This window comes from Ambystoma mexicanum, chromosome 4p (genome assembly GCF_040938575.1).
Source record: "Ambystoma mexicanum isolate Mex_15411 chromosome 4p, UKY_AmexF1_1, whole genome shotgun sequence".
Classification (NCBI taxonomy): domain Eukaryota; kingdom Metazoa; phylum Chordata; class Amphibia; order Caudata; family Ambystomatidae; genus Ambystoma; species Ambystoma mexicanum.
The window spans coordinates 771,105,902-771,132,748 of record NC_090927.1 but is presented as its reverse complement, the minus strand read 5'-3'; the positions used below and the strand labels follow the sequence as shown (position 1 = coordinate 771,132,748).

The 26,847-nt window shown below is 47.2% G+C and overlaps 1 protein-coding gene across 5 annotated transcripts in view; it reads right to left on the bottom strand.

Annotated features, from left to right (window-relative positions):
• DOP1A (DOP1 leucine zipper like protein A) overlaps positions 1 to 26,847 on the bottom strand; it is a 2,904,166-nt gene that overhangs the window by 2,050,141 nt on the left and 827,178 nt on the right. For all 5 annotated transcript variants that reach the window (XM_069606322.1, XM_069606321.1, XM_069606320.1 and 2 more), the window contains exon 12: positions 13,991 to 14,110. In XM_069606322.1, the coding sequence (XP_069462423.1) occupies positions 13,991 to 14,110 (120 nt within the window). The remainder of the gene's footprint in view (positions 1 to 13,990; positions 14,111 to 26,847) is intronic.

The window sequence follows — 26,847 nt, the reverse complement described above, 5'->3', positions numbered from 1 at the left end:
GGAAACTCCCAGTCCACTATGAATGAGTCTCCCAGAGCTCCTCTCGGAGGAAATTCCCTTGAGCAGAACAGGTTGCATTTCCTGTTTAGGCTGGTGGCGAACAGGTCTACCAGAGGGGTTCCCCAAAGGGCGAAGATCTCTTGAAGGACTTCCTGAGCTAGTTCCCACTCGTGGGAGACTGTGTTCTGCCTGCTCAGAGCGTCCGCTGTCAAGTTCTTCTCTCCGGCTAGGTGAACTGCCGATAGAGAGATTCCTTCTTGGATTGCCCAAAACCAGAGCTGCATCGCCTCTCTGCACAGGGGTAGTGATCCTACGCCTCCTCTTTTGTTGAGGTAGTGCATGGCCACCGTGTTGTCCGTCATTATCAGGACGTTTTTCCCCTGTACAACCGGCAGGAAAGCCTTCAACGCAAGTCTGATGGCTCTCAGCTCTAATAGGTTGATGTGTAGTCTGGACTCCGATGGAGACCAACGACCGCTGATGGTCAAGTCGTTGGCGTGGGCTCCCCACCCCGTGAGTGAGGCATCCGTGACTACTGTTATCTCCGGCCAGGGTTGCCAAAACTGTTCTCCTTTCAGAATGTTCTCCTGACAGGCCCACCACTGAAGGTCTCGAGCCACCCTGCCGGGAACCTGAAGAAGGTCTGTCATTCTCCCTGAGAATTGTGACCACTGAGTCCTCAGTGCCCACTGGAGGGATCTCATTCTCAGGCGAGCCTCTGGCACAAGGAAAATGCAGGATGCCATGAGGCCCAGCAACCTCAAAAAGTCAAAGGCTGGGAGATGTTGGGCATGTTGGAACTTGGTAACCATCTGTAGAATATCTTGAGCCCTCACCTCTGGTGGCGAGGCTTTTCCCAGGGAAGTGTCCAGGATCGCTCCTATGAACTGGAGTCTCTGCAATGGTATAATTTGAGACTTCTTTAAATTGAGGGAGAAGCCCAGTTTGTGAAGGGAGTAGCACACGTGATTTAGCTGGATCTGAGCTTGCTCCGGAGAAACAGCCCTGATCAGCCAATCGTCCAGGTAGGGGTAGACGTGAATCCCGTCCCTCCTTAGACTTGCAGCCACTACCGACATTAACTTGGTGAAAACCCTCGGGGCGGAGGTCAGCCCAAATGGCAGTACTCGAAATTGATAGTGAGAGTTGCCAATTGCGAACCTCAGGTATTTCCTGTGTTTGAGATGGATAGGCACATGGAAATAAGCGTCCTGAAGGTCCAGAGATACCAACCAGTCCTGGAACTGAAGGGCCTGGAGGATCTGAGAAAGAGTGACCATCTTGAATTTGTCTTTTCTGAGGAATTTGTTCAATTCTCGCAAGTCCAAGATGGGTCTCAGTCCTCCGTCTTTCTTCGGAATGAGAAAGTAAGGGGAATACCAGCCCTTGTTCCTCTCCGCTACAGGTACCGGTTCTATGGCACCTTTCTCTAGCAGGTCTGAAATTTCCTGCAAGAGGAGCGGATCTGGAACTTTCTGAGAGCTGATCCCCGGTGGATGACTCTGAGGTGTACGTAGGAAAGGCAGGCAGTAACCTTGGCCGACTGTTTCCAATGTCCAAGCATCTGACGTGATAGCTTGCCATACCGTCAGATGTTGAGTCAACCTGCCTCCTACAGGTGTCCTGTGAGGGGAGTCCTCAGAGTGGTTTTGGGGCGGCTGATGCAGATGCCGATGGTAAAGAGGCACCTGCTGTTGCTGCGGCTTTAGAGTATCTACCCCGTCCACCTCGGGTAGTTCTTCTTTGACCCCTTTGAGTCGGTCGTCCTCTACCTCTTCCGAAAGAGGAGTAGAAGCGAAAGGACTTGCCCCTCGCAGAGGTTCCCGTGGGACGAAAAGGAGTCTGACGGATTGCAGCTCCTAGGGATTTTGCTGCTGCCTTTGAAGTTTGCAGTTTCTCTAAACTGTCATCCGCCTTTTTCCCGAACAAAGAAGAGCCATCAAATGGCATGTTCAAGAGCCTGGCTTGCACATCTGGGGCAAAACCCGACTTTCTCAACCAAGCGAACTGCCTGGTTGATGTACTTGCCGCCATTGCTCTGCTGATACTGTCAGCCGAATCAATGCCCGTCTGGAGGGATTCGCACATAGCGTCTTTACCGTCCTGTATAATATTCAGGAACGCATCCCTTTCTTCTCCCTCCGGGATGCAGTCAGCCGCTGTAGAAGCACACTCCCAAAGTGTTTGGCTGAACCTAGCAAGGGTGCAAGTAGCATTAACAGACTTTAACGCCATGCTACATGCTGAAAAGACTTTCTTTGCCATAGCATCATACTTTTTATCGTCCCTATCCTGTGGGACTGTAGGATAAGCCGTCTTGACATCGGTAGAGGATGCTGCTTGTACCACCAGACTTTCTGGGGATGGATGTTTAGACAAGAACTCTGGGTCTGTGGAAGATACCCTGTATTTTGCAGACAGTTTTTTATTTACTGCTGGTATTACATCTGGGGTTTCCCAGTTTGTCATGATCTTTCTCTGAAGAGCTTTATGAAAGGGCACCACTGGATCTTCTTGTGGGCCTTTATCAAGAATATCCGTGAGGTCATCTTGCTGAAAAGATTGTGAAGGTGTAGACCACCCCATGAACTCCGTAATCCTGGCCATTAAGGCTCTGTAGGGAGTTTCAGCATGCTCCCCCGGGTCTGGTTTAGCAAAATCCACCTCAGGGGAAGTGTCTAACCCACTTGCCTCATTTAAAGAATCATGAAGATCCTTTAATCTGCGCTCTTCAGAGGAAAATTCCTCTCTAACCGGGGTTACAGGTCCCTGTAACTCAAATGTGTCTTGTTCAGACAAATCACCCTCTTCTAAAATTGAGGATATAGTTCTCAATTGTTCTGAACTCATAAAGGGAGTAAATCCCATTTCCAAGGCAGAGGGTGCCGACGTTGTCATAATTGGCCTCGAGAGTGTCGATGTCGTCGACGCCGAAGGCTTCGAGCGTGGCGTCGAAAACAGAGGTGGAGGCCTCGAGGACCTCGACAGAATTGGAATTCTACTCGACACTATCGACGCCATCGATGCCATCGACGTCGAGGGCCTGGGGATCGTCACTGGATGTGTGGACATCGTGACTTTTCTCGGCGTTGACGCCGGTGTCGAGGCCGGCGTCGAGTCGACAGACCCGTGTGTCGAAGGTCTCCTCGACAACGGCGTCGAAGACATCAACGTCGACGGAACCGTCGTCGACGGCGTCGACGGAACCTTCGAGGAAGGTTTGGAGGTCATAGTCCTACTCGAGGGTTCGAGACGCACTCAAGAGGTTTCTTTCGCCGGGTACTGCAACTCGCGGCGTTTTTGACCTTCGGGTCTTTCGACCAGAGCATCGCTCTCGGCAGTCTTCGAGGGGGTCAAGGCCGCGTTCTCGAAGACGCTCATCATATTTTTTCTGAATTCCTCCCATTCAGCCCGGGAACTATGTTTCGTGGGGCAAGGGATTCTTTTTGGCGAAACAGAGGAAGAGGAAGACGGAGAAGGAGATCTTCGAAGTCTCCTCTTCGAGTGTTTCGATCTCGAGGAGTGAAGAGACCCACTCCGAGACCTGGAGCGTGAATGGTGACGAGGAGACGAATGTCTCGACTTCGTCGATGAAGAAGAAGCTTTAAAAGTCTTACCTTTCTCCAGCTTCCCCCTACGCTCCTTCAGGGCCTTAGCTGTCATGGACATACAGTCCTCGCACTCCGAACAATGGTGTTCGACTCCCAAGCACCACAGACAATTTCTGTGAGGATCGGTCAACGACATCTTTTTTCCACAATCTCGACATTTTTTGAAGCCGGATCGAGGAGTTGTCGGTTCCGACGAGGAAGCCATCGAGTACGGTATCGAATAACTCGAGGTAAATAGTATTTATTAAACTAATAACTGAGCAACGGTATTCCGAGGCACTGAGTAGCGCGGAAAAACGGAACTGAGCAACGGACGCTGCGCGCGGCCTTTATAGGCAGGATGACGTCGAGCGTCGATACGGCGGCTGTCGAGGGTCATCGACTCGAGGGACGTCGACGCGCAGCGCCCTCTGGAGAAAAAAATTTTTCCGAGGCCAGCAGAGCTGGAAGGATATATTTAAGATGAGGAATACGTCGGAGGACACAATCACTTCGAAAAAACATTCTGGAGAAGGCAAGGGGCGGTTGGCTCTGTGTCCCTGGGAAACACAAAAGTGGCTATCTACCAAGATCTATCAGCACTAACACTAGTAAAGAGGCGCCTATGTCCCCCCCCTTACGAAGTGGCTTAGCTAGAAGGGGGTGAGATACCGATGGGGGTTCCGCTTCTCTATATCCTTTGAAATTGAGGGCTACAGTTACTAACCAGTGACCGAGGAAGATATAAGAAGGGTCATGGAGCAGTTACTGGGAGGAGACAGGCAAAAAGTGGCTGATGAGGAAAAGAGCCAGAAAGACAGACGATGGCGCATAAAGGGTCCGAACAGACGTAAAGTCCCAGGCTCAAGAAAATTCAGGAAGCTCAGCTCCCCGCCGGCGGGTCCCTTCTGAGCCGGCGGCACATGCCAGGAATCATGGCACTGATTTGCAAGGCATAGCATGTGGGGGGGGGGATTTGTGTGTGAATTGTATGTTGTTGGAAAAGAGGGCAGGGTAGGGGGCTCGAATTAGAGTACCCTTGAGTTTGGGAGGACCACTGGTGATTCACTCTCGACAGAGGAGATGTTCCGGGTGGGGTTGGATGCCGAGGGGGAAGTGGTGGAGGAGGGGGGTGGTTTATGTTCAGGGGATGAATGACCTCAAACAATGGTGCGGTGCAGGGGCTCAGTTAAAAGGGTCCCAACAATCTCCTCCTCTGATTCAATTTCCTCCTCCATTTTCGTGAGTGAGTCCAGTAACTCCTTCCGAAGTCCTCCCAACTTACGTATCGCTTCTCCACGCACCACCGTCTTTAAAGCTTCCCAGAGAGTACTTGTGCTATCAACACTGTCAGTATTAGTGTCAAAGAAGTTATCTATTACCTTGATGAGATATTCTCGGAAAGTATCGTCTAGCATGGCCTCTGCTCCTCCAAATAGGAATCGGAGGTCTGCCTAGTCTCCTCCTCCACGTAACCATCAGAGGGGCATGATCAGACAGGGCCATTGCCCTGTAAGCAGCATCTGTAACCCATTGTTTCCTGGTGAAAATATAGTTGATACGGTGTGCAACTCGGAGGGTGCAGAGAAATGCGAGTAAGTGCGCTCTCCCTCTTGTGTCGCCCTCCATACATCTACCAACTCTAGGTGCTTCAGCAATTCCTTTACGGCTTTCGCCAGAGGGGGTGGGGGTCTCTTAAATGTATTATCTGATCTATCCACAGTCGGGTCCTTTATCCAGAGGGCACTTCGAAAAATGGACAGCCGTGAGTAGAGAGAAGTAAAAAAAGACGTAGCAGTGTGGTTTGGGGCATAGGAGTTTATGACACACATGTCCTTTCCCTCCAGGAGTCCAAGGACTAGCACCATCCTACCCTTGTCATCACCTTTGACCTACAGGTACCTAATAAGAACATTCAGTGCAATCCACACTACAACACCCCTTGAAAACCCGGAGTAGGGGGAGCTGCAGAACTGCCCGCCCCACTTCCCAGTGAGCCTGTTCTACCGGTCTCTCGTAAATTGTGTCTCCTGCAACTGTGCTATCCCAATCCCTGTCCTGCTATGGTATGCCATTATCCTATGTCTTTTCATATAGTTATTCAGGTCACGAACATTCCACGTAATCACTTGCACATTGCTATGTTTATGGTTATGTTTATTGAATTTATATAGCGCTTTAAGCCAAAGCGCTTTACAATATAACAACAGGTACAAAAGTGAGAGAAACCTATATGCAAGCATGAATAGGTCATTAGAACAATAAGTAGAACTATTTACAAGGGGGGTGAGGGTGGGGATAGGGTAGAGGAGGGGGTAGGAGAAGGGATTAACGGTGTAGGATTTGAGGTAGGAGGATGGAGGGGGGAGGCAAGGGGAAGCATATATACAAGCATGAACAGGTCATTAGAACAATAAGTGCTAGCCACACTCCCACAGTCTTATTTTTAAATCTGACCTGAACTTTTTACAGTGCAGTGAAGCATTAAGCTTCACTGCACTGGCTTTTGCTCATATGTCATGGGGAAACTGACATGTCCTTCAGGTGGTCAGTACTGGGAAACATTGTTTCCCTTAGTCGTGTTACTGTGTTACTACTTTTGTATCACGTGTAGCAACTTTTTTTTATTGTACAAAGCAGTTTACACTGAAGTACAATGGGGTACAATGTTGTTTTGCCCAACACTAATACTCAGAGGATTTTTGGTTACTCTAGGTGTGCTAAAAGGATAAGCTGGTGACAGCAGTGACCTTTTCCCTGACTGTTTAGCCTTACTGTGTTTACCACGTTTGGCTACTAACTGTGGTTACTGGTCAAATTTGGCCATGCCACGAGATTTTTCGCTTGTCCTTTTGCCATCTTGTTCTTTAGCCTTCTGCCTGGCCTGAAATTGTTTTAAGGACGTCAAGTGCCTGGGAAAGCAGAAGCTTTTGGTGGGGTACTGCGGGGCTGTGTGTGTTTGCTGGAAGGATGTGGGCTGGGACTGTCTGGTCCCAATCTACAAACTGGTTTCAATGTGTCTGAATGGTATGCATGAATGTTCTAGCCTGTGGTCCTGATTAGACCACTGCTGGGGTGGGTGTGTGGGCTAGTTCTGCTATTGGCTAGTGAGGGCAGCAGATCTTACATGACTTTTAGGATAAGAAGAAGACCCCTGCACCCATTCTTCCGAGATCTTAGAGAAACCTGAAGGAGCCAAGTATCCTATCCAGCTGTGAGAACCGCAAAGAAACCCGGAGACCTGACTGAAGGAGGCCTGGCAACCAACTTCTACTGCTGTCCTGGAGAAGCCCTGTCTTGCTCGTGATCTTTAGCAGTCCTGCGAAGGAGCTGCGACCCATAGAGTGGATGGACCATCCATTTCTGACGCCTGCTCGGTGCCCTGCCAAAGGAAGCCTTTGGAAGTGCCCTGGAACCGTCCAGGGGCTGACGAGCTTGGATTTTGGACTACCGTGCTGCCGGCGTCACCGTACCGAGTTTCGGCCTACGAAATGTCAGCATCCTAGCATTGAGGAGACCCGAGATAGGAGGGAAAGTCTGACTGGTGCTGCTGAGTCCTTTTGCGTCGCTGTGCTGCAGTCACCACTGTCCGAAATTGCTTAGTTGACCCGAGTTCAGTCCTGAGAGGGGCCCCCTGCATCAAGTTTTGCTGCAATCTTCAATCGAGAGTCCTTGCAACAGTGAAAGACACCAACCGAAGATCAGCACAAACCTACAACCCCAGGGAATCAAGGACAGCGACATTCGTCAAAAAAGCAACCTCAGGCCATCTTCCTTTGTCCTGCCAAGTCTGGGGAAGAATCAGAGTACGGGGGTGAGGTACAGAGCTTCTTACCTACCCCTATACTCCCATTATAAGTCATTGGGCCTCATTATAACTCAGGCGGTCCGGAAATAACGGTGGCGGTAAACTCGCCGCCACCGTTGTTTCCGGGCCGCCTGACCCGACTCCTGCAGGCGGGAGGTGATGTTCCCGCCAGGTCTGACCTGGCGGGTTTAACACCGCCCGCCTGCAGGCGGACGAGGAAACACCGGCAGCATTACGAGATGCTGCCGGTGTTTCCATGATCCCCATTCCCATCGAGTCCCATAGGACTCGATGGGAATGGGGATTAACACCATTCCGCCTTCATGATTCCCGGAAAACCGGGGTGGTAATGCCCCGGTAATTCGAGGAATCACGGAGGTGGAATGGTAAGACGAGTCCGGCGGTAACCGCCGGACTCGTAATGAGGCCCAATGTGTTTATAATAAACCTTAATTCTAACATTATTGGCTTTGCCATTGCTTGCTTGCACAAGACATCTGACTGTTGGGGCTACTTTTGGACATTAGTCTAACCTGTATCCTAACCCTAAGAACCTTTCACTGGACCTGTGAGATCCTACCTGCATTTGTTCCTGCTTCATAACCACTGTGGAACTTTTACCTGAACTATCGGGCAAAAGGCCCTAGACAATTTAGGGCTGGACAATTTTAGTTAGGGGTCATCTCTGTAGACCTGAAGTGCATAATACTGATCTAACCTTTCCTTTACAGGAGTTTCTGATGTGTATTATGCCCTATAACAAAGTGAATGCATGTATGTATTTAGTTTAATAGTCTTGTGTGATAACTCTACCTGCTAGTAGTCATTTTTCATAGTGTGTTTTGGCCACAAATAAATAATAAGTTACTCACTGTAGTGACTAACGTACTCTTAGTCCTTAGTCCCCTTTCCGCCATACTGCATGGGTATCCCTTCTAAGGGACGGGAGACGGAACATTTTCACCAGAAAAAACCTTCTTCCCCTTTAAATTTAGAGGCGCGTTGGGGTGCCGGACCTGGGAGCATGTGCTGCCCTGACTCCGCCCTCCGGCGCCACACCTCAGTCCCCATGGACTCGTCGACAATGGATTAACCTTGCCTAATGACACCAGTTTTATTAGGGGGAGGATGGTGGAACGTATGGAGGAAAGGGGACTAAGGACTAAGAGTATGTTAGTCACTACGTTGAGTAACTTATAATTACTCTTACTTCCCGTCCCATTTCCTCAATACTGCATGGGCGATTACAAATGAGTGTAGCCCCAGGGTGGAGAGGAGACCCCTCCTTAAGCAAACAGGTTTCCAATAACCACCTGTCCGAAAGCCGCGTCTGAACTAGAGCCGGCGTCCAAACAGTAATGTTTGCAGAAAGCCAAAGGGGTGGCCCAGGTGGCCGCCCTGCTTATGACTTGCCAGGGGACATGCCGCTGGAATGCGATGGTCGTGGCCTTGGATCTGACAGAGTGTGCGTGCATGTTGGCCAGCAGTGGCTTATACTGTCCCTCGTAAGTTTCTTTGATGGACCAGCGAGGAACTACACCGTTGGGTGGCCCTGACGGTGCCCTTGCTGCACCCTGAGGTGGATGATAGTGAGCTGAGTGGAGAGGGTTGCCCGGACCTAGGCACGGACTCGAGAGGAACAGTGAACTAACCGTGGTCTCGGGGGCGGGAGGAGGGTGGAGTGGGGTTGTGGTTATTACCTTGATATGCTTGACCAATCTCTAATAATATCGGTTTTTTGTTACCTCATGTTATTAAACCAATAAACAAATATATAAAAATAAAAAAAAGTTTCTTTGATGGACGAGACCATCCAACGGGCTATGGAGGCCTTAGAGGCACGATACCCCGGTCTTGATCCGCCGAAGGTGACAAACAGAGCGTCCGACTTGCAGAAGCCCTTGGTCCCGTCCAAGTAGAATTTCAGGGCACGCCTGACATCAAGGCAGTGCAGAACTCTCTGTGCCTCGTCTTTAGGCTCAGCAAAAAATGTAGGCAGCACTATTTCGTCGTTCAGATGAAATGCGGAAGGCACCTTAGGTAGGAATGCTTGGTGTGTCCGCAGGACTACTTTGGTCCTTGTGAAATGTAGTATAGGGCTCTGAGGCGACAAGTGGCTGGATTTCGCTTACTCTGCGAGCCGAGGTGAGGCCGACTAGCAAGGCCGTCTTAATGGTGACCAGCCTGATGTCCACGGATGCCATTGGCCCGAATGGTTTGTGTGCCAGGGCACCCAAAACTATGTTGAGGTCCCTCACCGGGTGTGGCCTCTTGATAGGCGGGTAGAGTCTGGCGAGTCCCGACAAATGCTTCGTGACAATCAGGTTGGAAGAGGAGAACACCTCTTCCGCTGAGTTTCTGTAGGCCCAAATGGCTGCCAAGTAAGTGTGGCAAGTGTCTACCTGCACGCCCGAGGGGGCGAGGTGCGCCGAGAAGGAGAGCACGTCGTCCAATGTACATGCAAGGGGTTTGATATCTTGGTCCACTTGCTCTTGTACTGGGTCCTGGTAGCTTTGCTCCTAGTGCCCTATATGATCTCTACATTAGCCTGGGACAGGCTGAGGTGCCCTAGCGTGACCTGCTCAGGAACAACGCTGTGAGGGCTAGTTTCTGTGGCGCGGGGTGAATGACCCTGCCCCCCTACTGCGCCAGAAGATGTGCTGGGCCCATCGGAAGGTGAATGGGCGGTCTCTCCGAGAGGCTGAGCAGGTCCGAGAACCATGGCCTGGCTGGACACCATGGAGCTATTAGAATGACGCTGAGGTGACGAGACTCCTTGATCTTGCATATCACCCTGTGTATCAGCAGCGTGGGTGGGAAGGCGTATGCTGTCATGCATCTCCCAGGGAGCTGGGGCCCTGTCCCTACCAGGAGGCGAACTGTTGGCACTTCCTGTTGTCCCAGGAGGCAAAGAGGTCCACCTGGGGTGTCCCTATCAGCTGAAGATCTCCTGGAGCACAAGGTTGTTTAGTTGCCACTCGTAATTGTCCGCTCCCAGTCTGCCGAGCCTGTCCGCCTCCATGTTGGATTCCACCGGAAGGTGGCCAGCCGTGAGGTAGATGTTGTTCTTTAGGGCCCATTCCCACATGCTGACTGCCAGTCTTCACAGTGGAGGGGACCTGGTACCTCCCTGCTTGTTGACATAGAGCATGCTGGTCGAGTTGTCTGTCTGAATGAGGACGACCTTGCCCAGAACTTACATGAGCAAATGGGGGCAAATCTAGACGAGGGCATAGAGGAACAGGAATGGATCAAGCTGTGGTCCCAAATCCCGAAACTTGCAAGATCTATCCAAATTCGTGAGATCTGGCTGAAGCTGTTATTGAGGTGGCACCTAACCCCTCTCAGGTTAAATAAAATATATCCCAAGGTTTCTGTTTATTGCTGGAGGGAATGGGGCGCAGTGGGCTCTTGGGCTCACATTTGGTGGGAATGCCCAAAAATTGATCCCTTCTGGTCTCTAGTTCAGCGTGCGATCGCCCTGGTGGTTGGGTCCAACAGGGCTGTGGCAGGGCACGGGACTTACTAGGCCTTAATGCAGTGCTGACAACTTTGCCCACCAGAGCGGACCGTAAATTGTATATGATAATGATGATGATGATGTCAGCGGCATTGGTCCTGGCCAGGAAGTGTAAGTCAAAGGATCCTCCACAGGAACACGAGTGGGTAGCTAGACTGTGGGCTGTGGTAGCAATGGAATGGCTTACATACTCGATCCAGGGGTCTCACAGGCGATTCATTTCAGACTGGGCCAACCTGTTGACATGTCTAAAGGCGGGAGTCCGCCGTGCCTGGTGCCCCAAGGCTTTGTAACTATTGGGCATTGTTCATCCTCAAGACGAATCGGACCTGTGAAGTCTTATATTCTGTTTCTTCTTGAGGTTACTTCACCTGGGCTGCTGGGCTACTGGGCTGTATTCATGAGAATAATGTACCTGATTTACCTCTTTAACCTGACCTGTCACCAAACATGTAGGATCTGGGGGGGGGGTGGTGGGGGATCAGAGGGACAAGGGGTGTTTCTGTACCTGTTTCATTCAAAAACATTAATAAAAACTTATTGGAAAAATAACTCAAAGTTGTATCCGACTTCGACGTTGAAGGGCCCTTTGACTCATTCGAGGAGGAAGTCACAAAAGCTTTTTGCTTCGACAAAGTCTTCGTGGTTGACGCTAGGCAAGATGACATCCCTGAGGTCTTCAGACTCAGGCTTTTGGGTACACAGGTCTAAAACTTGCTGGATTCCCTGACGGTCTTGGAAAATGCAGTGGGTTCAACAGCTTTTTTCGTCTCTTTCACGGGACCAGGAGGGGTCGCCTTTGAAAAGACCTCCATCATCTTTTCCCATTTGGCCACAGAAGCGGTCTTATTGGGAAAACATACCTGCCGGTTGTCGGGCAAGGAGTCAGAGGATGAGGAACAATGGCAATGTTTCTTAGACTTTTCCATTAAGAAGAGGAAGATTGATGGGAATCGGTCCTAGATCTTGACTGTTCAGAATGTTGAGATTGTTTCTTGGGGATTTCGGGAGACTTGTCTCCGGTGGATCGTCTACAGTCAGTAGATTTTCTCTTCAAAGGTGTAGAAGCCGGAAACCGACCGGTTTAAGGTGAGCCTCGATCTACTCTACTTCAAGCCCCTGCTGGTCATCGATTGTTAGGAGCTGAACTCTATGACTTTGTGTTCTTTGCTGAGGCACCAGAGACACATCCTGTGCAAATCAGTGATCAGCATCTTCGAAACATAGTCCTCTCATCTCTTTAAGCTTGTTTTCAGCATAGACATTGTGAAGATAAACGTCATCAAGAGATTCGCTGAGGCGAGTCAAACCGTTCTGAGAGCATTCTGTGCATGAGGAAAAACGGAACCTGAGGCAACGGGCTCAGTGCATGCTATTTATGCAATAATCTATGTCACGTCTAAAAACAGGAATGGTAATCGCTGAGGGACATCGACTCAATGCCGCACTGCGCCCTCTACTGTCAAAAAAGTTCAGAGACTGCAAAGCAGTATATGGATATATCACAGATGAAGCATCCACAGGAGAACACAATGCATTATAAATGGGCATTTGTAATAGAACAATTGCACACTCATTAGGATCTAAAGAAGGCTTTTCAAAATGGATGTAACCAATTCCTGTTGAAGCTTCTCAGGTAGTATCCCCTCACAAAAGGAAGAGGCAATAATACGACTGATGAAAGGCCCAATGGAACCCAAACCACACCGTCTTTAATGATCCAAGACTGCAAGGATCCCTTGAACAAATAGTAGTTCTAAGTGTTGTCCCTTTTCCATTTGCTTTTTTTTTGGTTCATAACAGGTCCAGCAAGAGCTCCGGATGGCAGCAAATAAACTCCTGCAGAACCCCAAGAAATTTCAGAAATGATGTGCAGTCGATCTCGATTTCTAGGTCCTGAAGAAGGTGGCACCAGCAAACTTGACCACCGAAACCCGTTCGACCGACTACATCATTGATATCCTTTTGAAATAAAAGGGATACTTTGCTGAGAACTGCCAGACCATAAGGGTTGCTACGTCTATGTGGCACGGCAAAGTAGTATTCTTTTTATACAAGCTGCGATACAAATTCAAGAAAGAGCCAGAATAAAGGTTTAAGTACCACCTTTTTTGACTGTATCCTTTGAATAATTTGCATTCATTAGGTGCAGTTGTCAGAGGACAGCAAGCAAAGTTTTAACATATATTTTTTTGTTGAGTCTAGAAGTAGGGGCATTGCTCTCCTTGCTATCCCTATTGGACAGGCGGAACATCAGTCTGACTTCGGGATAGCTGGACACAAGGGCATTAGAGTCTTCTTGAGGCACTGGTGTAGTTGAGAAGGGTTCCATGTGTGTAATATCCCCGGAAAAATATTGCGATACAAAAATATTGGCACATTTTTGTGGCGATATTGAGCCATGGACCCTGCGGGGGACACCCCCGCAACCTCTGCATTATTTTGAAATGTGCGGGAGACACCCCTGCTCCCACAAATTATCCCCCCAAAAATATCACCTATGGCGAGACAAACGACCATATGTACGGCGATATTTTTGGTGAGGATAATATGTAGGGATACCGTTGAGAAGTAGGTTTGGTGTTAATCTAAAGGGTATAACCACCTATTTGAGTGATAAAGACTACCCCATGGGTGGAGTCACCCCAGGTATTGAGGGATTGGCAATTTATTTAAGTGACCTGTTGTGTATTAGAAGTTTTAAGAGAGGCAGAAATGGTCTTAATATCTAGATCCGAGACTAGAAGAAAGTTAAATAAAAGAGAGTATTTTATTTGTGTTGTATTCGCAAATAGGTCATGTTTATTGCTGTGAATCTTAATTAATGTTGTTTATATTTTCTTCATGTTCCAATCCTGCATAATAAGGAGAAATTAAACAAAAGAGCAATAGATTTAGGGCAGCAATCATAAAAACAGAATTAAATGTTCATTAAAAAGCAATAATAAAACAGCTAAAATATAAAAGGTTTATATATAGGATGGCCACAAAGTAGAGGACATCACAATTTAAAACAAATTCAATCAGCACAACAACCCACTTAAAGGAAATGCAGCTTTAGAAATGTGGTACCTGCAGCACTCTTCAAACCAGCGAGAAATATAATCCCACATGTAGTAAGGTTCAAAGGAATTAAAAAGAAGATTGGCAGTTTTAATCAGCTCCGCAGTTTTCTTATTTTCTCTCAATTTGCTACAATAAATGTAAAAATAAACAATTATTTGGTAAACTCATTTACACAAATCAAAGTCAAGTCACACTACGTGTTAACAGTCACTGGTTTACATACCAAATAAAAGACCAAATATGATCTGTTTTTCAAACCATTTGCCATTGTCTGCGATTGCAATTTTTTACCCCCTGTGCTAAGTCGGTATGGGAACGCAGAACACAATGGTTTATGAGATATCTGCATAACGAGTAGGCTGCTGGGCAGGTCATCAGTAATCTAAGGACGGGGAGACTAATCCATCAAAAAGAAAATCACTGATAAATACTTTTTTTTTGTCAAAAACATTTTTACGATTTTAATACAGACAATTTAGGACGCATAGCAATCATTTCACATTGCGTACTGCAATAACCTTCTCTATATGGCTGCACCCTCTCTATCCCGACTCCTCCCCACCCCCCAAAATACAACCTCAGTCAGACAAACAAGTTACTTACCCCGGGTAACGTTTTTTCGACTGGATGTTCCTCCCATGTATCTTTGATATGTGTTATTTAGCTTCAGCTGCTTTGGATTTCTTTTTTTCGGCAGAGGGCACTGTGCGTCGATGCAGTCAAGTCGATGTCCCTCGAAGGGCCTCCGTCTCGAGGATGATGTCATTGAAGGGATATATAAAACGTGCAGCGCCCGTTGGCTTCAGTTCTGTTTTCTTACAGTAGAAATACCTGCATAACCATGGGTTTGACCGTACTCAATTTTGATGGAGCAAAAAATGTAGCAGCATTGGAAATTCTACTGTGCGGTAAGCTGGGAGAGCGATGAGGAATACATGGGAGGAACATCCAGTCGAAAGAACGTTACCAGGGGTAAGTAACTTATTCTTCGAATGGATTGTGTCCTTCCACATATTCCTCATCTTTGAGAGACCCCCAAAGCAGTATTAGATTTGGTGGAGGGAGTAAGAATTTAGTTTTTTTTATAGTTTTCATGAACCGAGTGCAGGACAGCTTTCCCAAAGCTTCCATCCTGACAGAGGGAAGACTCAAGGCAGTAATGTTTTGTGAACGTGTGAATAGTAGACCACGTCGCTGCCCCACAAATATTTTTAATCGTTACACCCCTTTGCAGGGCTGTAGAGGTAGCCATGCCCCTGGTGAAAGGGGCCCTTAACCCTTCAGGAGGATCCTTGCCTGCCACTCTGTAGTATTCTGAAATTGCCAGAATGATCCACCTGGATAAGGTCTGTTTAGTAACAGCCTAACCCAGCTTGTGACCTGTATATCCTATGAAAAGCTGATCATCAATACAAAGTTATGACAGCATGGATATGTGAAAACTCAAAGCTCTGAGTGGGTCCAACCTATGTAATCTCTCCTCCTCTTTGCCAAAATGAGCGAAAGGATAGAAAGAAGGCAAAACATTTTCTGCCCCACATGAAAATCAGAAATGATTTTGGGTAAAAATGAAGGCTTAACCCTCAGAACAACCCTATCTTTATGAAAGATAGTTAAGGGTGGCTTTGATGAAAGTTCCTGCAATTCACTCACTATAATGGTTGAGGTTAATGCTACCAAGATAATTGTTTTGAAAGTTAACAACTTTTAATGGACATGAATGTAAAGGTTCAAAGGGTGCACACATTAGACATTTTAGTACCAGATTAAAGTCCCAAACTGGAACCTGGAAGGAAGATGGGGGTTGGGGGGACACATTGGTGAGCCCCTTTAGAAATTGTGTCACCAGTGGAATTTTGTGATATGAACATTCTTCTCACAAGCGCTTAAAGATGTATAGCGCCGCCAAGTAGCCTTTAATAGTGCCAACCTGGAGCCTCAGATTGGCTAAGGAAAGTAGAGGATAACACTGCTGTTGTTTTGCACAGAAAATGGTCTACATTCTTGTCTTAGCAACAGTTGTGATATGATATGATATGATATTTTATTTGTATCGCGCTCATAAACAAGTGACTAGGCAAGGGAGGGGAACAGGGAGAACACAACAACAACGATCACTAGTCCCAGTGACATTGAGAACGCGCAAGTGCATGGGAATGGGAAAAGGGAAAAAGTGAAAAAGTGCATGGAAGGGGGAGAGTGGAAAGTGCGGAGCAGAGGAGAGCAGATAAATAATAATAAATAAAAAATAAATAGAAAATGGGGGCAATAAACAGTGGTAGTGCAGCCAGCAAGTGGCAAGTGCTATGTTTAAGGCAGCAGACTGGGTAAGTCTGATAAGTGCAGAAAAAGAAGACAAATGGGGGGGTGGCTGTAGGGGTACAGATACAGTCCCCAGTGCAAGGAGTGGCCAGGCAGCAGTGCAGGAGGGTGGCAGGGTGAGCAGGTACCTGGGCCCAGGGGACAGAGGGTGGCCAGATGCACAGTGCCAAGAGAGAGCAGATTAAGAATTGTGGAATTTGTTTTAACGGCAATGGTACAAGGACTTAGTTGCTGGACTTCTGGCCGAAAGCAAAATCTCCAATACGTCATCCAGGAGGTCCCAATCCTTGTATCTCAGCCTTTCAGAAACCATGCATGAAGGCTGAGTGTCTTGACCTCTGGATGGAGAACCCGACCCTCCTCTCGCGAGAGAAGGTCCTCTCTTTGTGGAAGACGCATTGGAGGGCAGATGGACATGTCTGGAAGGTCCGGGTACCACATCCTCCTGGCCTAATCCGGGCAATTAGAATCTTGCGTTTTCCCGAACTTTCTCAACCTCCTGAGGAATGACGGGGACTGGAGGAAACGCGAACAGGAGTGGAAACTCCCAGTCCACTAAGAACGCGTCCCCAGAGCTCCTCTTGGGGGAAATTCCCTGGAGCAGAACAGTTTGCAATTCCGGTTGGCACAAGTCGCGAACAGATCCACATGAGGGGTTCCCCAAAGGGTGAAGATCTCTTGAAGGACTTCCTGAGCGAGTTCCCACTCATGGGAGACTGTGCTCTGCCTGCTTAGAGCGTCCGCCGCCACGTTCTCCTGTCCGCCTAAGTGAACTGCTGATAGAGAGATTCCTTCTTGAATTGCCCAGTACCAGAGCTGCGTTGCCTCTCTGCACAGTGGTAGTGACCCTACACCACCTCTCTTGCTGAGGTAGTACATTGCCACTGTGTTGTCCGTCATTATCAGGACATTCTTTCCCCGTACAGAGGGCAAAAGGCCTTCAGTGCAAGTCTGATTGCCCTCAGCTCCAAAAGATTGATATGTAATTTGGATTCCGATGGCGACCAACGACCGCTGACTGTCAGATAGATGGTGTGGGCTCCCGACCCCGTGAGTGAGGCGTCCGTCACTACTATTATCTCTGGCCATGGTTGCCAAAAGGGTTCACCCTTCAGAATGTTGCCCTTGCAGGTCCACCACAGAAGATCCCGTGCGACCCTGCATAGAACCTGAAGTAGGTCTGACATGTTTCCTGGGAACTGGGACCATTGTGTTCTAAGGGCCCATTGAAGGGATCTCATTCTCAGGTGGGTCTCTGGCACCAGAAAAATGCAGGATGCCAGGAGGCTGAGCAACCTCAAAATAATCAAAGACTGAGAGATGCTGGGCACTCTGAAACTTTGTGACCATCTGCAGAATGTCCATCACTCTCACCTCGGGTGGCGAGCTCTTTCCCAAGGATGTATCCAGTACTACCCCGATGAACTGGAGCTTTTGAGAAGGTGTCATATGGGACTTCTTGTAATTGAGGGAGAAGCCCAGTCTGTGAAGAGAGTGGCAGGTCACGGTGAGATGATGCAGGACTTCTTCGGGAGAACGCGCCCTGATCAGCCAATCGTCCGGGTAGGGGTAGACGTGAATCCCCCCTCTACTGAGACTCGCTGACACCACCTTCATCAGTTTGGTGAAAACCCTTGGGGCGGAAGTCAGCCCGAATGGCAGAACTCAAAACTGATAATGTGAACCTCCAATGGCGAACCTCAGGTATTTTCTGTGCTTTAGATGGATTGGCACATGAAAATAAGCATCCTGAAGGTCCAATGACACCATTCAATCCTGGAGTTGCAGGGCCTGAAGGATCTGAGAAGGTGTGACCATCTTGAACTTGTCCTTCCTGAGGAACTTGTTCAAGTATCTCAAGTTCAAGATGGGTCTCAGTCCCCCGTCCTTCTTGGGGATTAGGACATATGTAGAATACCATCCCTTGTTCCTCTCTGCTACAGGCACTGGTTCTATAGCGCCTTTCTCTAGCAGGATTAACATTTCCTGCACAAGGGTCTGGAATCCTCAAAGAGTGACTCGCCGGTGGATTGCTCTGAGGTCTCTGAATGAAAGGAAGGCAGTACCTGTGGGCTATGGTTTCCAATGCCCATGCATCTGAAGTAATGTCTGGCCATTCTTGTAGATGTTGAGACAGTCTTCCTCCCACTGGTGAACTGTGACTCAAGACCTCAGAGGTTTTGAGGCGGCTAATGGTAAAGATGCCCCTGCTTGAGTGCGCTTTGCACCTCTCCCTTGTCCACCACGAGCAGAGACGTATTTATGGGAGGGCAAAATGGGCACTTGTCCAAGGCCCCAAGCTTGAAGGGGGCACCTCAGGGCTTCCTGATCTGAAGAAGTAAGATTCCATTGTTCACCAGTCTTAAATAGCACAAGTCAGGGTATTTTATGGGGTGCTGCTGAGGCTCTAAACCCATTGCCTTTCTGTTTTGACAAGTACATTCTGCCTTGATCAATTTATCATGTATTGCTTTCTGATTTCACTGTGGTATACATAGTTTGTTTGTTCCTTATGGCACAACTATGTAGCATTCTTTTCTTCCTGTGGGAATTATGCTGATCATGTGCAATAGGCCACAGTGAAAAGCATATTGAACAATTGAGTGCAACAATGGTTCATAAGTTAGCTCAGAGTGTGAAGCACCCATTGCAGAGATGTGTTCATATGCAAAAATAGAATATCACATTCCAGCAAGTCGGCTGAACATTTCCTATGTCTGAAGTTTATAAACCTGCCTGCATATGTACTTGGTTTTGCAGAACAACATCTGCTATTATCAGCAATGTGCCTGCACTAGATAGGGGTTGTTTTATCATCCGTATGGTGAAGGTCTAGAAATTGGTTTGTTCAGATGGGGTGTTGTAAAACCTAGACAATCGCCTCCAAAGGTGGCATAAACTCGAGACCATGGAACCAAAGCGTTCATGCTTGTATCCTGGATTTGCCAGCAGACGATATAGTGATTCTGGTCAAATCATCGAATATATCTTACATTACTGTGCTGTCTTCTGTGAGGTTTGCCTTCTTGCATGCTGCTGATATCGTTTAGCCCATTACTTGATCTTTCTTTTTATGCAGTCCATTTGGGTGGAAGAGTTGGTAGACTCAAGAGAGTGGGCCAGATATTGCAGACCTCAGGCAAGCATATTTTAAGGTTTGCTTGTTTGACACAACGGTTTGCTTTTTGGTAAAAGTCAAAGGTTTTTATGCACGTTTATAAATGAAAATGTCACAAGCCGTTGTTTTGGAAGTATTTAAAGCTTTAAAATACAAAAGACGATCCCAGATTAAATTAGTTAAATCACATTGATTGGTATGCTGGTACTTATATACTTCCCTTTATGATGGAGAGAATGAAGCTAGAATAATTCCCATTTTGCATAACACCCTTCTATAATATTTTGTTTAAAAATGGTCATGTTTGGTAATGTGATTTGTGTACTTTACAAGTCCATTTTTATAAAATGAGATTGTTTTAGTTCATGGTAATAACTAGAAAAGAAAGTGTTCAAATGCAGAAATTTCAGAGTTGGCACAAATCCCAGCTTCACCCCTTCGCTCCTTAACCAATGTGTGTTCCTGGGCATCTCATTTAATCTTGTATTGCCTCACCTCTCAATGTTGCCAGTCCCTAACCCTTTCAAAATTGCCATCCCTTCAGAATGATTTCACTCCTCATGGTATGATCTTCATAAAAGCCTTATTCATGGTTTCACTGGCTATTGAGTTGCTTCCACTTTAATAGTGAGCATATTTATATCGCACACCACAGGCATTTGTTCCTTTGATATCTAATGGCAACACTATTTGAAAACCATATCCAACTTCTAATCTCTGTCTGGATAAAGACACCTTCCTGCTAGCTCCTAATCTGCATCCACCATCCATGCTGCGGTATGTTTAACTTTCTACTTCCTTCCAATTGGTCTCCTCTAGCCATGCATTTGCACTTTTGCATTCTGTGAGGCAGCTAATGGGAGTTCTCTATTATGTGTTACATGTACCTTTTACATACGGTCCTGCATTATTACTACAGGCTGCATACCTTCCTGGATGCTACTGATAAAAAGTATCCTATACGTACTAGCACAGTAACCTCTGTATAGACTGCTAATGTTGGTCTTCAAATGCTACTTGTTTATCATTCTGATTAGAGCAAGACCGAAGCGGGTAAGGGGGCTTAAAGGGAGTAAGCATGCTGGTTATGCTGCGAGAAGGCATATCAACCTATAGGTTGTCAGTGGAACAGGTGGGGCTCAGGGGGGTGTGAGCATTATTCTTGAACCCTTAATTCCTTTCGTTTGGTGGAGGGGGGCCCCAAAGATGTCTGTGCCCAGGGCCCCAAAAGTGCTTAAAATGGCCCTGGCCACGAGGGAATCTTCTTTGGCCTCTTTGACCGGCCATTCCTCTCGCTCTTCCAACTGATGAGTAGTAGCGAAAATATCTACCCCTCTAAGGTTGTCCACTGGGGCGAAAGGGCTGGAGCTGCCACCTTTGATGTCTGCAAATTCTCAAGGCTTTAGTCAGCCTTGCTGCCAAAAATGTGGGACCCGTCAAAGGGCATGTTGAGGAGTCTGGATTGCACCTCTGGTGCAAATCCTGACTTCCTCAACCACGCAAATCTGCATATTACGGTGTTAGTGGCCATGGCTCTGCTAATGCAGTCAGCAGAATCCAGACCCAACTGAAGAGACTCACACATGGCTTCTTTGCTGTTTCTAACAATGGGCAAGAACCCGTCTCGTTCCTCCCCCCCGGGAATGTGCTCTGCCGCCATGGAAATGCAGTCCCATAGAGTGAATGAGAATTTTGCAAGGGTACATGTTGAGTTGGCTGACTTGAGCGCCATACTCCATGCAGAAAATACCTTTCTTGCCCATCCATCTACTCTTTTGTCATCTCTATCTGGAGAGATAGTAGGATATGCTGTCTGCTTGGAAGTTGCAGTAGCTGCCTGTACCACTAGACTCTCTGGAGTGGGGTTTTTAGACAGTCGGGGTCACTACCGGAAGGACGGTATTTTTTGGGCAGATTTTTGTTCACTGCCGGATTAGTCTCTGGCCTCTCCCAATTTGCTGCCACCCTTTTTTGGAAAGCAATATGAAAAGGCAGTACAGGATCCATCTGTGTACCCTTATCCAGGATGTCCGTCAGATCATTGTGTTCAAATGGGAGGGGAGGCCTATTCCACCCTATATAGTCTACTACCATGGGCATTAGCTGTCTATTTGAAGCATCAGCGTGCTCCCCAGCCTCTGGTCTTCCACAATCTAGTTCAGGTGTGGTGTCTACCCCACTGGCCGTCTGTAAATTATCATAAAGGTCTTTCAACCTTGATTCTTCAGAAATAAAACTTTCAGGCACATTTGGTGTTCCAAATTGGAGACCAAAAGGTGCATCATTATCTGAAGGTTCATTCTCCTCATATATTGAGGTGGGAGACTTAAAATACTCTTCGCTTGGTAAAGAAACATATGTTTTTTCAAGTATAGGCATCAACTGTTTGAAAAACTGGATTCGAGGAGTCGTCTTAGTCTTTTTTGGCTTCGATGGCGCCTTAGGTCCGAATGCGCAGTTGGCATTGACGGTACGGCTGGCGGCGATAGCGCAGCCATCGTTGATGGCGCAGCTGGCGCAGCTGGTGTCGGTTGTGCAGCCGGCGTCGGGAGCTTGGCTGGCGTCGAGGGCGCAGCAGGCGTCAATGGCGACGATGGTGTGGACGACCTTGACTTATGTTTATGTTTTCAGCTCGAAGGATCCTTCGATGACTTGTCATCGCAACAAGGCCTTGACGGCTCTCGATGAGGATCCGACCTTCATCCCAGGCTCGAGGGCGTGCAGGATTTGGCTCAAGCCCTTTCCTTACCGGCTTCTTTGAAAGGCGCGGTAGGAGCATGGCTTGCCGTGGATTTTTGTTGTTCAAATATTTTCAGCATTTCTGCTCTAAATGCTTCCCATTCGGCAGGTGTGGAGTTTTTAGTGGTGCAAGAGACCCTCTCAAGGGAGGTGTCCGACGACGAAGTCGAAGAAGGCGACCTATGGTGCCTCTTCTTTGACTTCCTTGACGATGATGAGGAGTGAAGGGAGCCACTCCTCAAGCTTGATCTTTTTTATTCCATTCCCAAAATGTTTTATCGGATTAAACAATCAGGGCAATCTTGCAGGCATATACATGTATTGTTAGTAAGTATAACCTTAAATAAATGCTCAGATTATGCATTACCGCTTTGTTTCATTATCTGCCCGTAGAGTAGGCTTACTCGGCTCTACTGCCCAAGGGCCTAACAGTATCAACAGTCACCTTAACAAAATAGACTAGTAAAAAAAGAAAGTAATTCATGGAAAAGAGCACAGAGGTTGGATATTTAGAGGGTTGTGTTGCGCATTATCATCAGTTGTTACAACAATGAGAATGAGGACATCGCGTGGGGTTTGTGGCATATTCCAGATCCAACATGCTGGTTCACATAGGGGACAAGGTTGGATTATTCGTGGAGATATCGTGCCGACTTCCCCGCTGATCGTAGCATCAATTTTGTGCATTGCAGCTAAATACCAGATTCTGGATCACCATTCTTTGATGTCTGGTGGAAGAGGGTACTTCCAGTTTCTTGCTATAACCATTTTAAAGGCCACTAGAAAGTGGGTTAATAATTTACATCCTTTCACCTGTCATTTGTACTGACCTTGTGGATCTTCAACCCCTAATAGTATCACCAGGGGATCTTCCCGTAGGCCCAGATTGGTAATTATTTTTATTTGGGCTAGCACCTTTTTCCAATGAGTGATCGGGCAAGTCCACCACATGTGGAAGAAAGTGCATGTTGAATTAGAACATCTCCAGCAGGGAGTTCAAAAACCATTCATGTAGTGGGCCACACACGGTGGATTGTTCCATATGCGCCCAATGTTTAATATTTTGTTGTGTCGCTTGGATTTCAAGTATCGGGGAAATTTGTGCCACATGTAGGTAGCTTTCCACGTCTGGGACTTCCAAACTTCCCCTCTCCCTAGCTGCCATCAGAGGTTTACTAGCGACCCTAGGGAGCTTGTGTCTTGATATGAAGTGAAATGTATGTGTCTGAAGTTCTTTAAGGACTAGTCTGGGGATTCAGATGGGTAGCACCTGGAAGATATACAATAGCCTCGGGAGCAATGTAATTTTGACCACTGTCATTCTACATAGCCGGGAAATCTCCATCTTACCCCATGTTGTCAGTTCTAGTTTGGCTGATGCGAAGAGATTCAGTATATTAGCCTTGTATAGTTGGTCGTAACAGGCCATCAAATAGACCCCCAGATATTTAAGAGAATTTGTCGCCCATGCAAAATTGAAAGCACCCTTCAGCATTTTGTACATGTTCACCCGTTTCTGAGATGTTGAGTATGGTGGATTTCGTACAATTAATTTTGAATCCGGAAACCTTCTGAAATTGCGTTAGGAGCGAAACTATATTAGGGAGGGTTTTCACTGGCAAATAGGAGGGGGGATAATGAGCAGCCCTGCCGTGTTCCTCTTCATAGCGCCACTGGTTCAGATAAAGTACTGTTTATTTTAATGCAGGTAGGTGGGATTGTAAAATTTGCTAGAACCTGCGCCATAAAGTTGGGACCCAATCCAAACCCAGTCAGCACCTTGGATAAATACCCCCAATTTACCCGATAAAATGCTTTTTTGGCGTCAATTGATAGTATTGCCATAGCTTTCTTGTAACGCCTGGCCAGCGTTCTTACATCTATTGTTCTGCGGGAGTTATGTGTGTGCCGCCCTGGAACAAAACCGGTCTGATCTGCTCCTATCTCCTCTGGAAGCACGGAAGCCAACCGGGTGGCCAAGATCTTACAGTAGATGCGTGTATCATAACTAAGAACCGTGATTGGTCTGTATGAAGAGCATTGTGTAGGGTCTTTGTCCGGCTTACCTATTAGAGTTCAAAGTGATTCTCCCATAGTGGAGGTAACGGTGCCTGTGTCCACCAAGGAGCTAAAGAGTGCCATATGGGGTGCGAGTACATCAATGAACTTTTTATAGAATAGGGCTGTATAGCCATCGGGGGCCTGCGGCTTTGTTAGTCGGGAGGGCCCGAACTACCTGGGTAATCTATTCAATCGTGATGGGACACTCAAGCTTCTCTAACTCAGCTTCTGGTATCCTCGGGAGTTGGGCATTTCTAATGAAGTTCTCCTGAGCAGTGTTATTTGATGCTTCATTGGTGAATAGGGTTTTGTAATACTGTGATATGATATTCAGTTTCTTGGGTTCCGCTACCGACGTGTTCCTGTTCTCTTGGGCTTTAAGTTTATATGCAAGGATGTATGTTATATGCATCAGAAGTGTTAAAGTAGAAGTGTTTTGTTTTGAGCATTTTGTGGGAGATGTCAACTACTCATAGGGCTTTCACCTCTGCTCTGACCACCTGTAGCTGCCTGTATACCCTATGAATGCCCTCAGTCTTCTATTTATTTTGCCATTCTTGGACTTTCTTCTCTGCTTGCTGTCTTTGGGCTGATAAGGTACGTTCATGCGCCGAAGCTAGGTTAATCATTTCCCCCCTCAATGTAGGTTTCAGAGCGTCCCATACGATTGCTATAGGAACTGTGTCGTTTAGGTTTTCTTGAAGTATTGTGTGATGCTTTTTTGAAATGGTCCCTTTAAACAGCGGATCTGCTAGTAATGAGTCGTTTAATTTCCATAAGGTGGTCTTCCTGACCCCTGAGGCTAAAGTTTTCAGTTGTAAGGTGTTTGGGGAGTGGTCCGAAACCAGCGTTAATTCTATGATGGCAGAGTTAATAAACTGTATTCAGGGTTGGAGGATCAACAAATAGTCTATCCTAGAATAGCTCTGGTGCACATGAGAGAGAAGTGTGTGTAATAGCGGGAGTGTGGATGTAAACAGCGCCAAATGTTCAATAGCTGTAGATCGTTCATTGCCTGCTTGAGTGAACTCACTTTTGAATCATCCGAGCTAGATGAAGGGCCCGATCTATCAACTGCTGAGTCTAGAACCGCACTGAAGTCCCCTGCGACCACCAGATCCCCTCTCTGGAAATGTGCTATTTGTGGAAACACTTGTGCATAGAAGTTATCGTGTTGTTGATTTGGGCTGTAAATTGAGACTAAAGTTCAGGTCTTTGTCGCCCAGCCTAATATGTACCCCCACGTAGCGAACTTGGGGATCAAGCATTATGTTTATTTTCTCAAAGCCAAAAGAACCCGATATTACAATTGCCACACCCCTGCCTTCTTCTGGGAGGCCGAAGCATACAATTGGCGTGGAAAACATTTGGATCTCAGCCTCGGCCAACCCTTCTTTAGTAAGTGGGTCTTCTGCAATAATACAATGTCTGCTTTTAGTTTCACTAGTCTGGACAGTACCCCCTTTCGTTTCGTTGGGGCGTTAAGTCCCTGAACATTCATAGATACAATTTGTAGTCCTGCCATTTCCGAGTCATTGACCAGGCTATGTGGTTCCAACAGCTGGTGGTATTGCTAACGATGAGCATAATCGCCCCCCTCATTGGTGACCCTATTTTGGGTCAGTGCTACATAATGTCCAATCCATCCTATAGTCCCAGCATCCGTGCGATCTCTAAATTTGCAAACAACATAAAAAGTTAATATAACCAGCAAAACATACAAATTAGGGTGCACCCCTCTTGGGGTGAGCCACAGGCCAGAAATACTGGTCAGGGGGAGGAAACATGCTCCTAATGCCCTTATAAAAAGTCGATAAAATACAAGATGCAACCATTAATGCCTACGCAGCATTATGTGCTATGTCTGAGACAGTTGTGCTTTGTCTAACACAATTTACCAGTTGAAAGGATATCTTTCGGGTTTGGTTTGCCGCTCAAGGCGGACCAGTTACTTAGTTGGTGGGAAGACTCGTGTCAGGTCTCTGCTTTCTTCCCTTCTGTCCATGGATCGACGCCTACGATCACTTTGTTTTTCCTGGAGCGTGAAATAGACATCCCTCTGGGAGGGGTGCTTGCTCCTTCCTTATTCGCGAGCTGTATATCTTCAGATGAGATCTTCATGGTTTCTACCGCTGCCCGGAGCTTAGTGTATTGATGTTGGTGGCCGTCCATTTGAAACATGATGCGGAACGGGTATCCCCATCGATATTGGATCTTTTTAGTTGCAAGCCATGCGGTGAGTGGCCTCATCGCCCTTCGCTTCTGGATAGTCACTTGAGATAAGTCTTGGAATAGATGTAGAGTGCTACCCCTGAAGTGTATCGATTCAAAGGCGCTAGCTTTTTGAAAAATAAGTTCCTTGGTTTTGAAGAAATTGACTCTTGTCAATACGTCCGGTAGGAGGTTTTGGCGCTGCTGGAAGTTTGAGTAAACTCTGTGTGTCCAGTCAAGTAAAAGATCCAGCTCTGTTTCACCTAGAATTTCCAAAAACAATGCCCGGACGTAGCTGTCTGAGTCTTTGACTTCTGTAGGGATACCACTTATACGAATGTTATTCTGTCGCGAGAGGTTTTCGGACTCTTCCTGTTTCTCGTCTATAGTAATCCTGTGGGCTTCCAGTGCT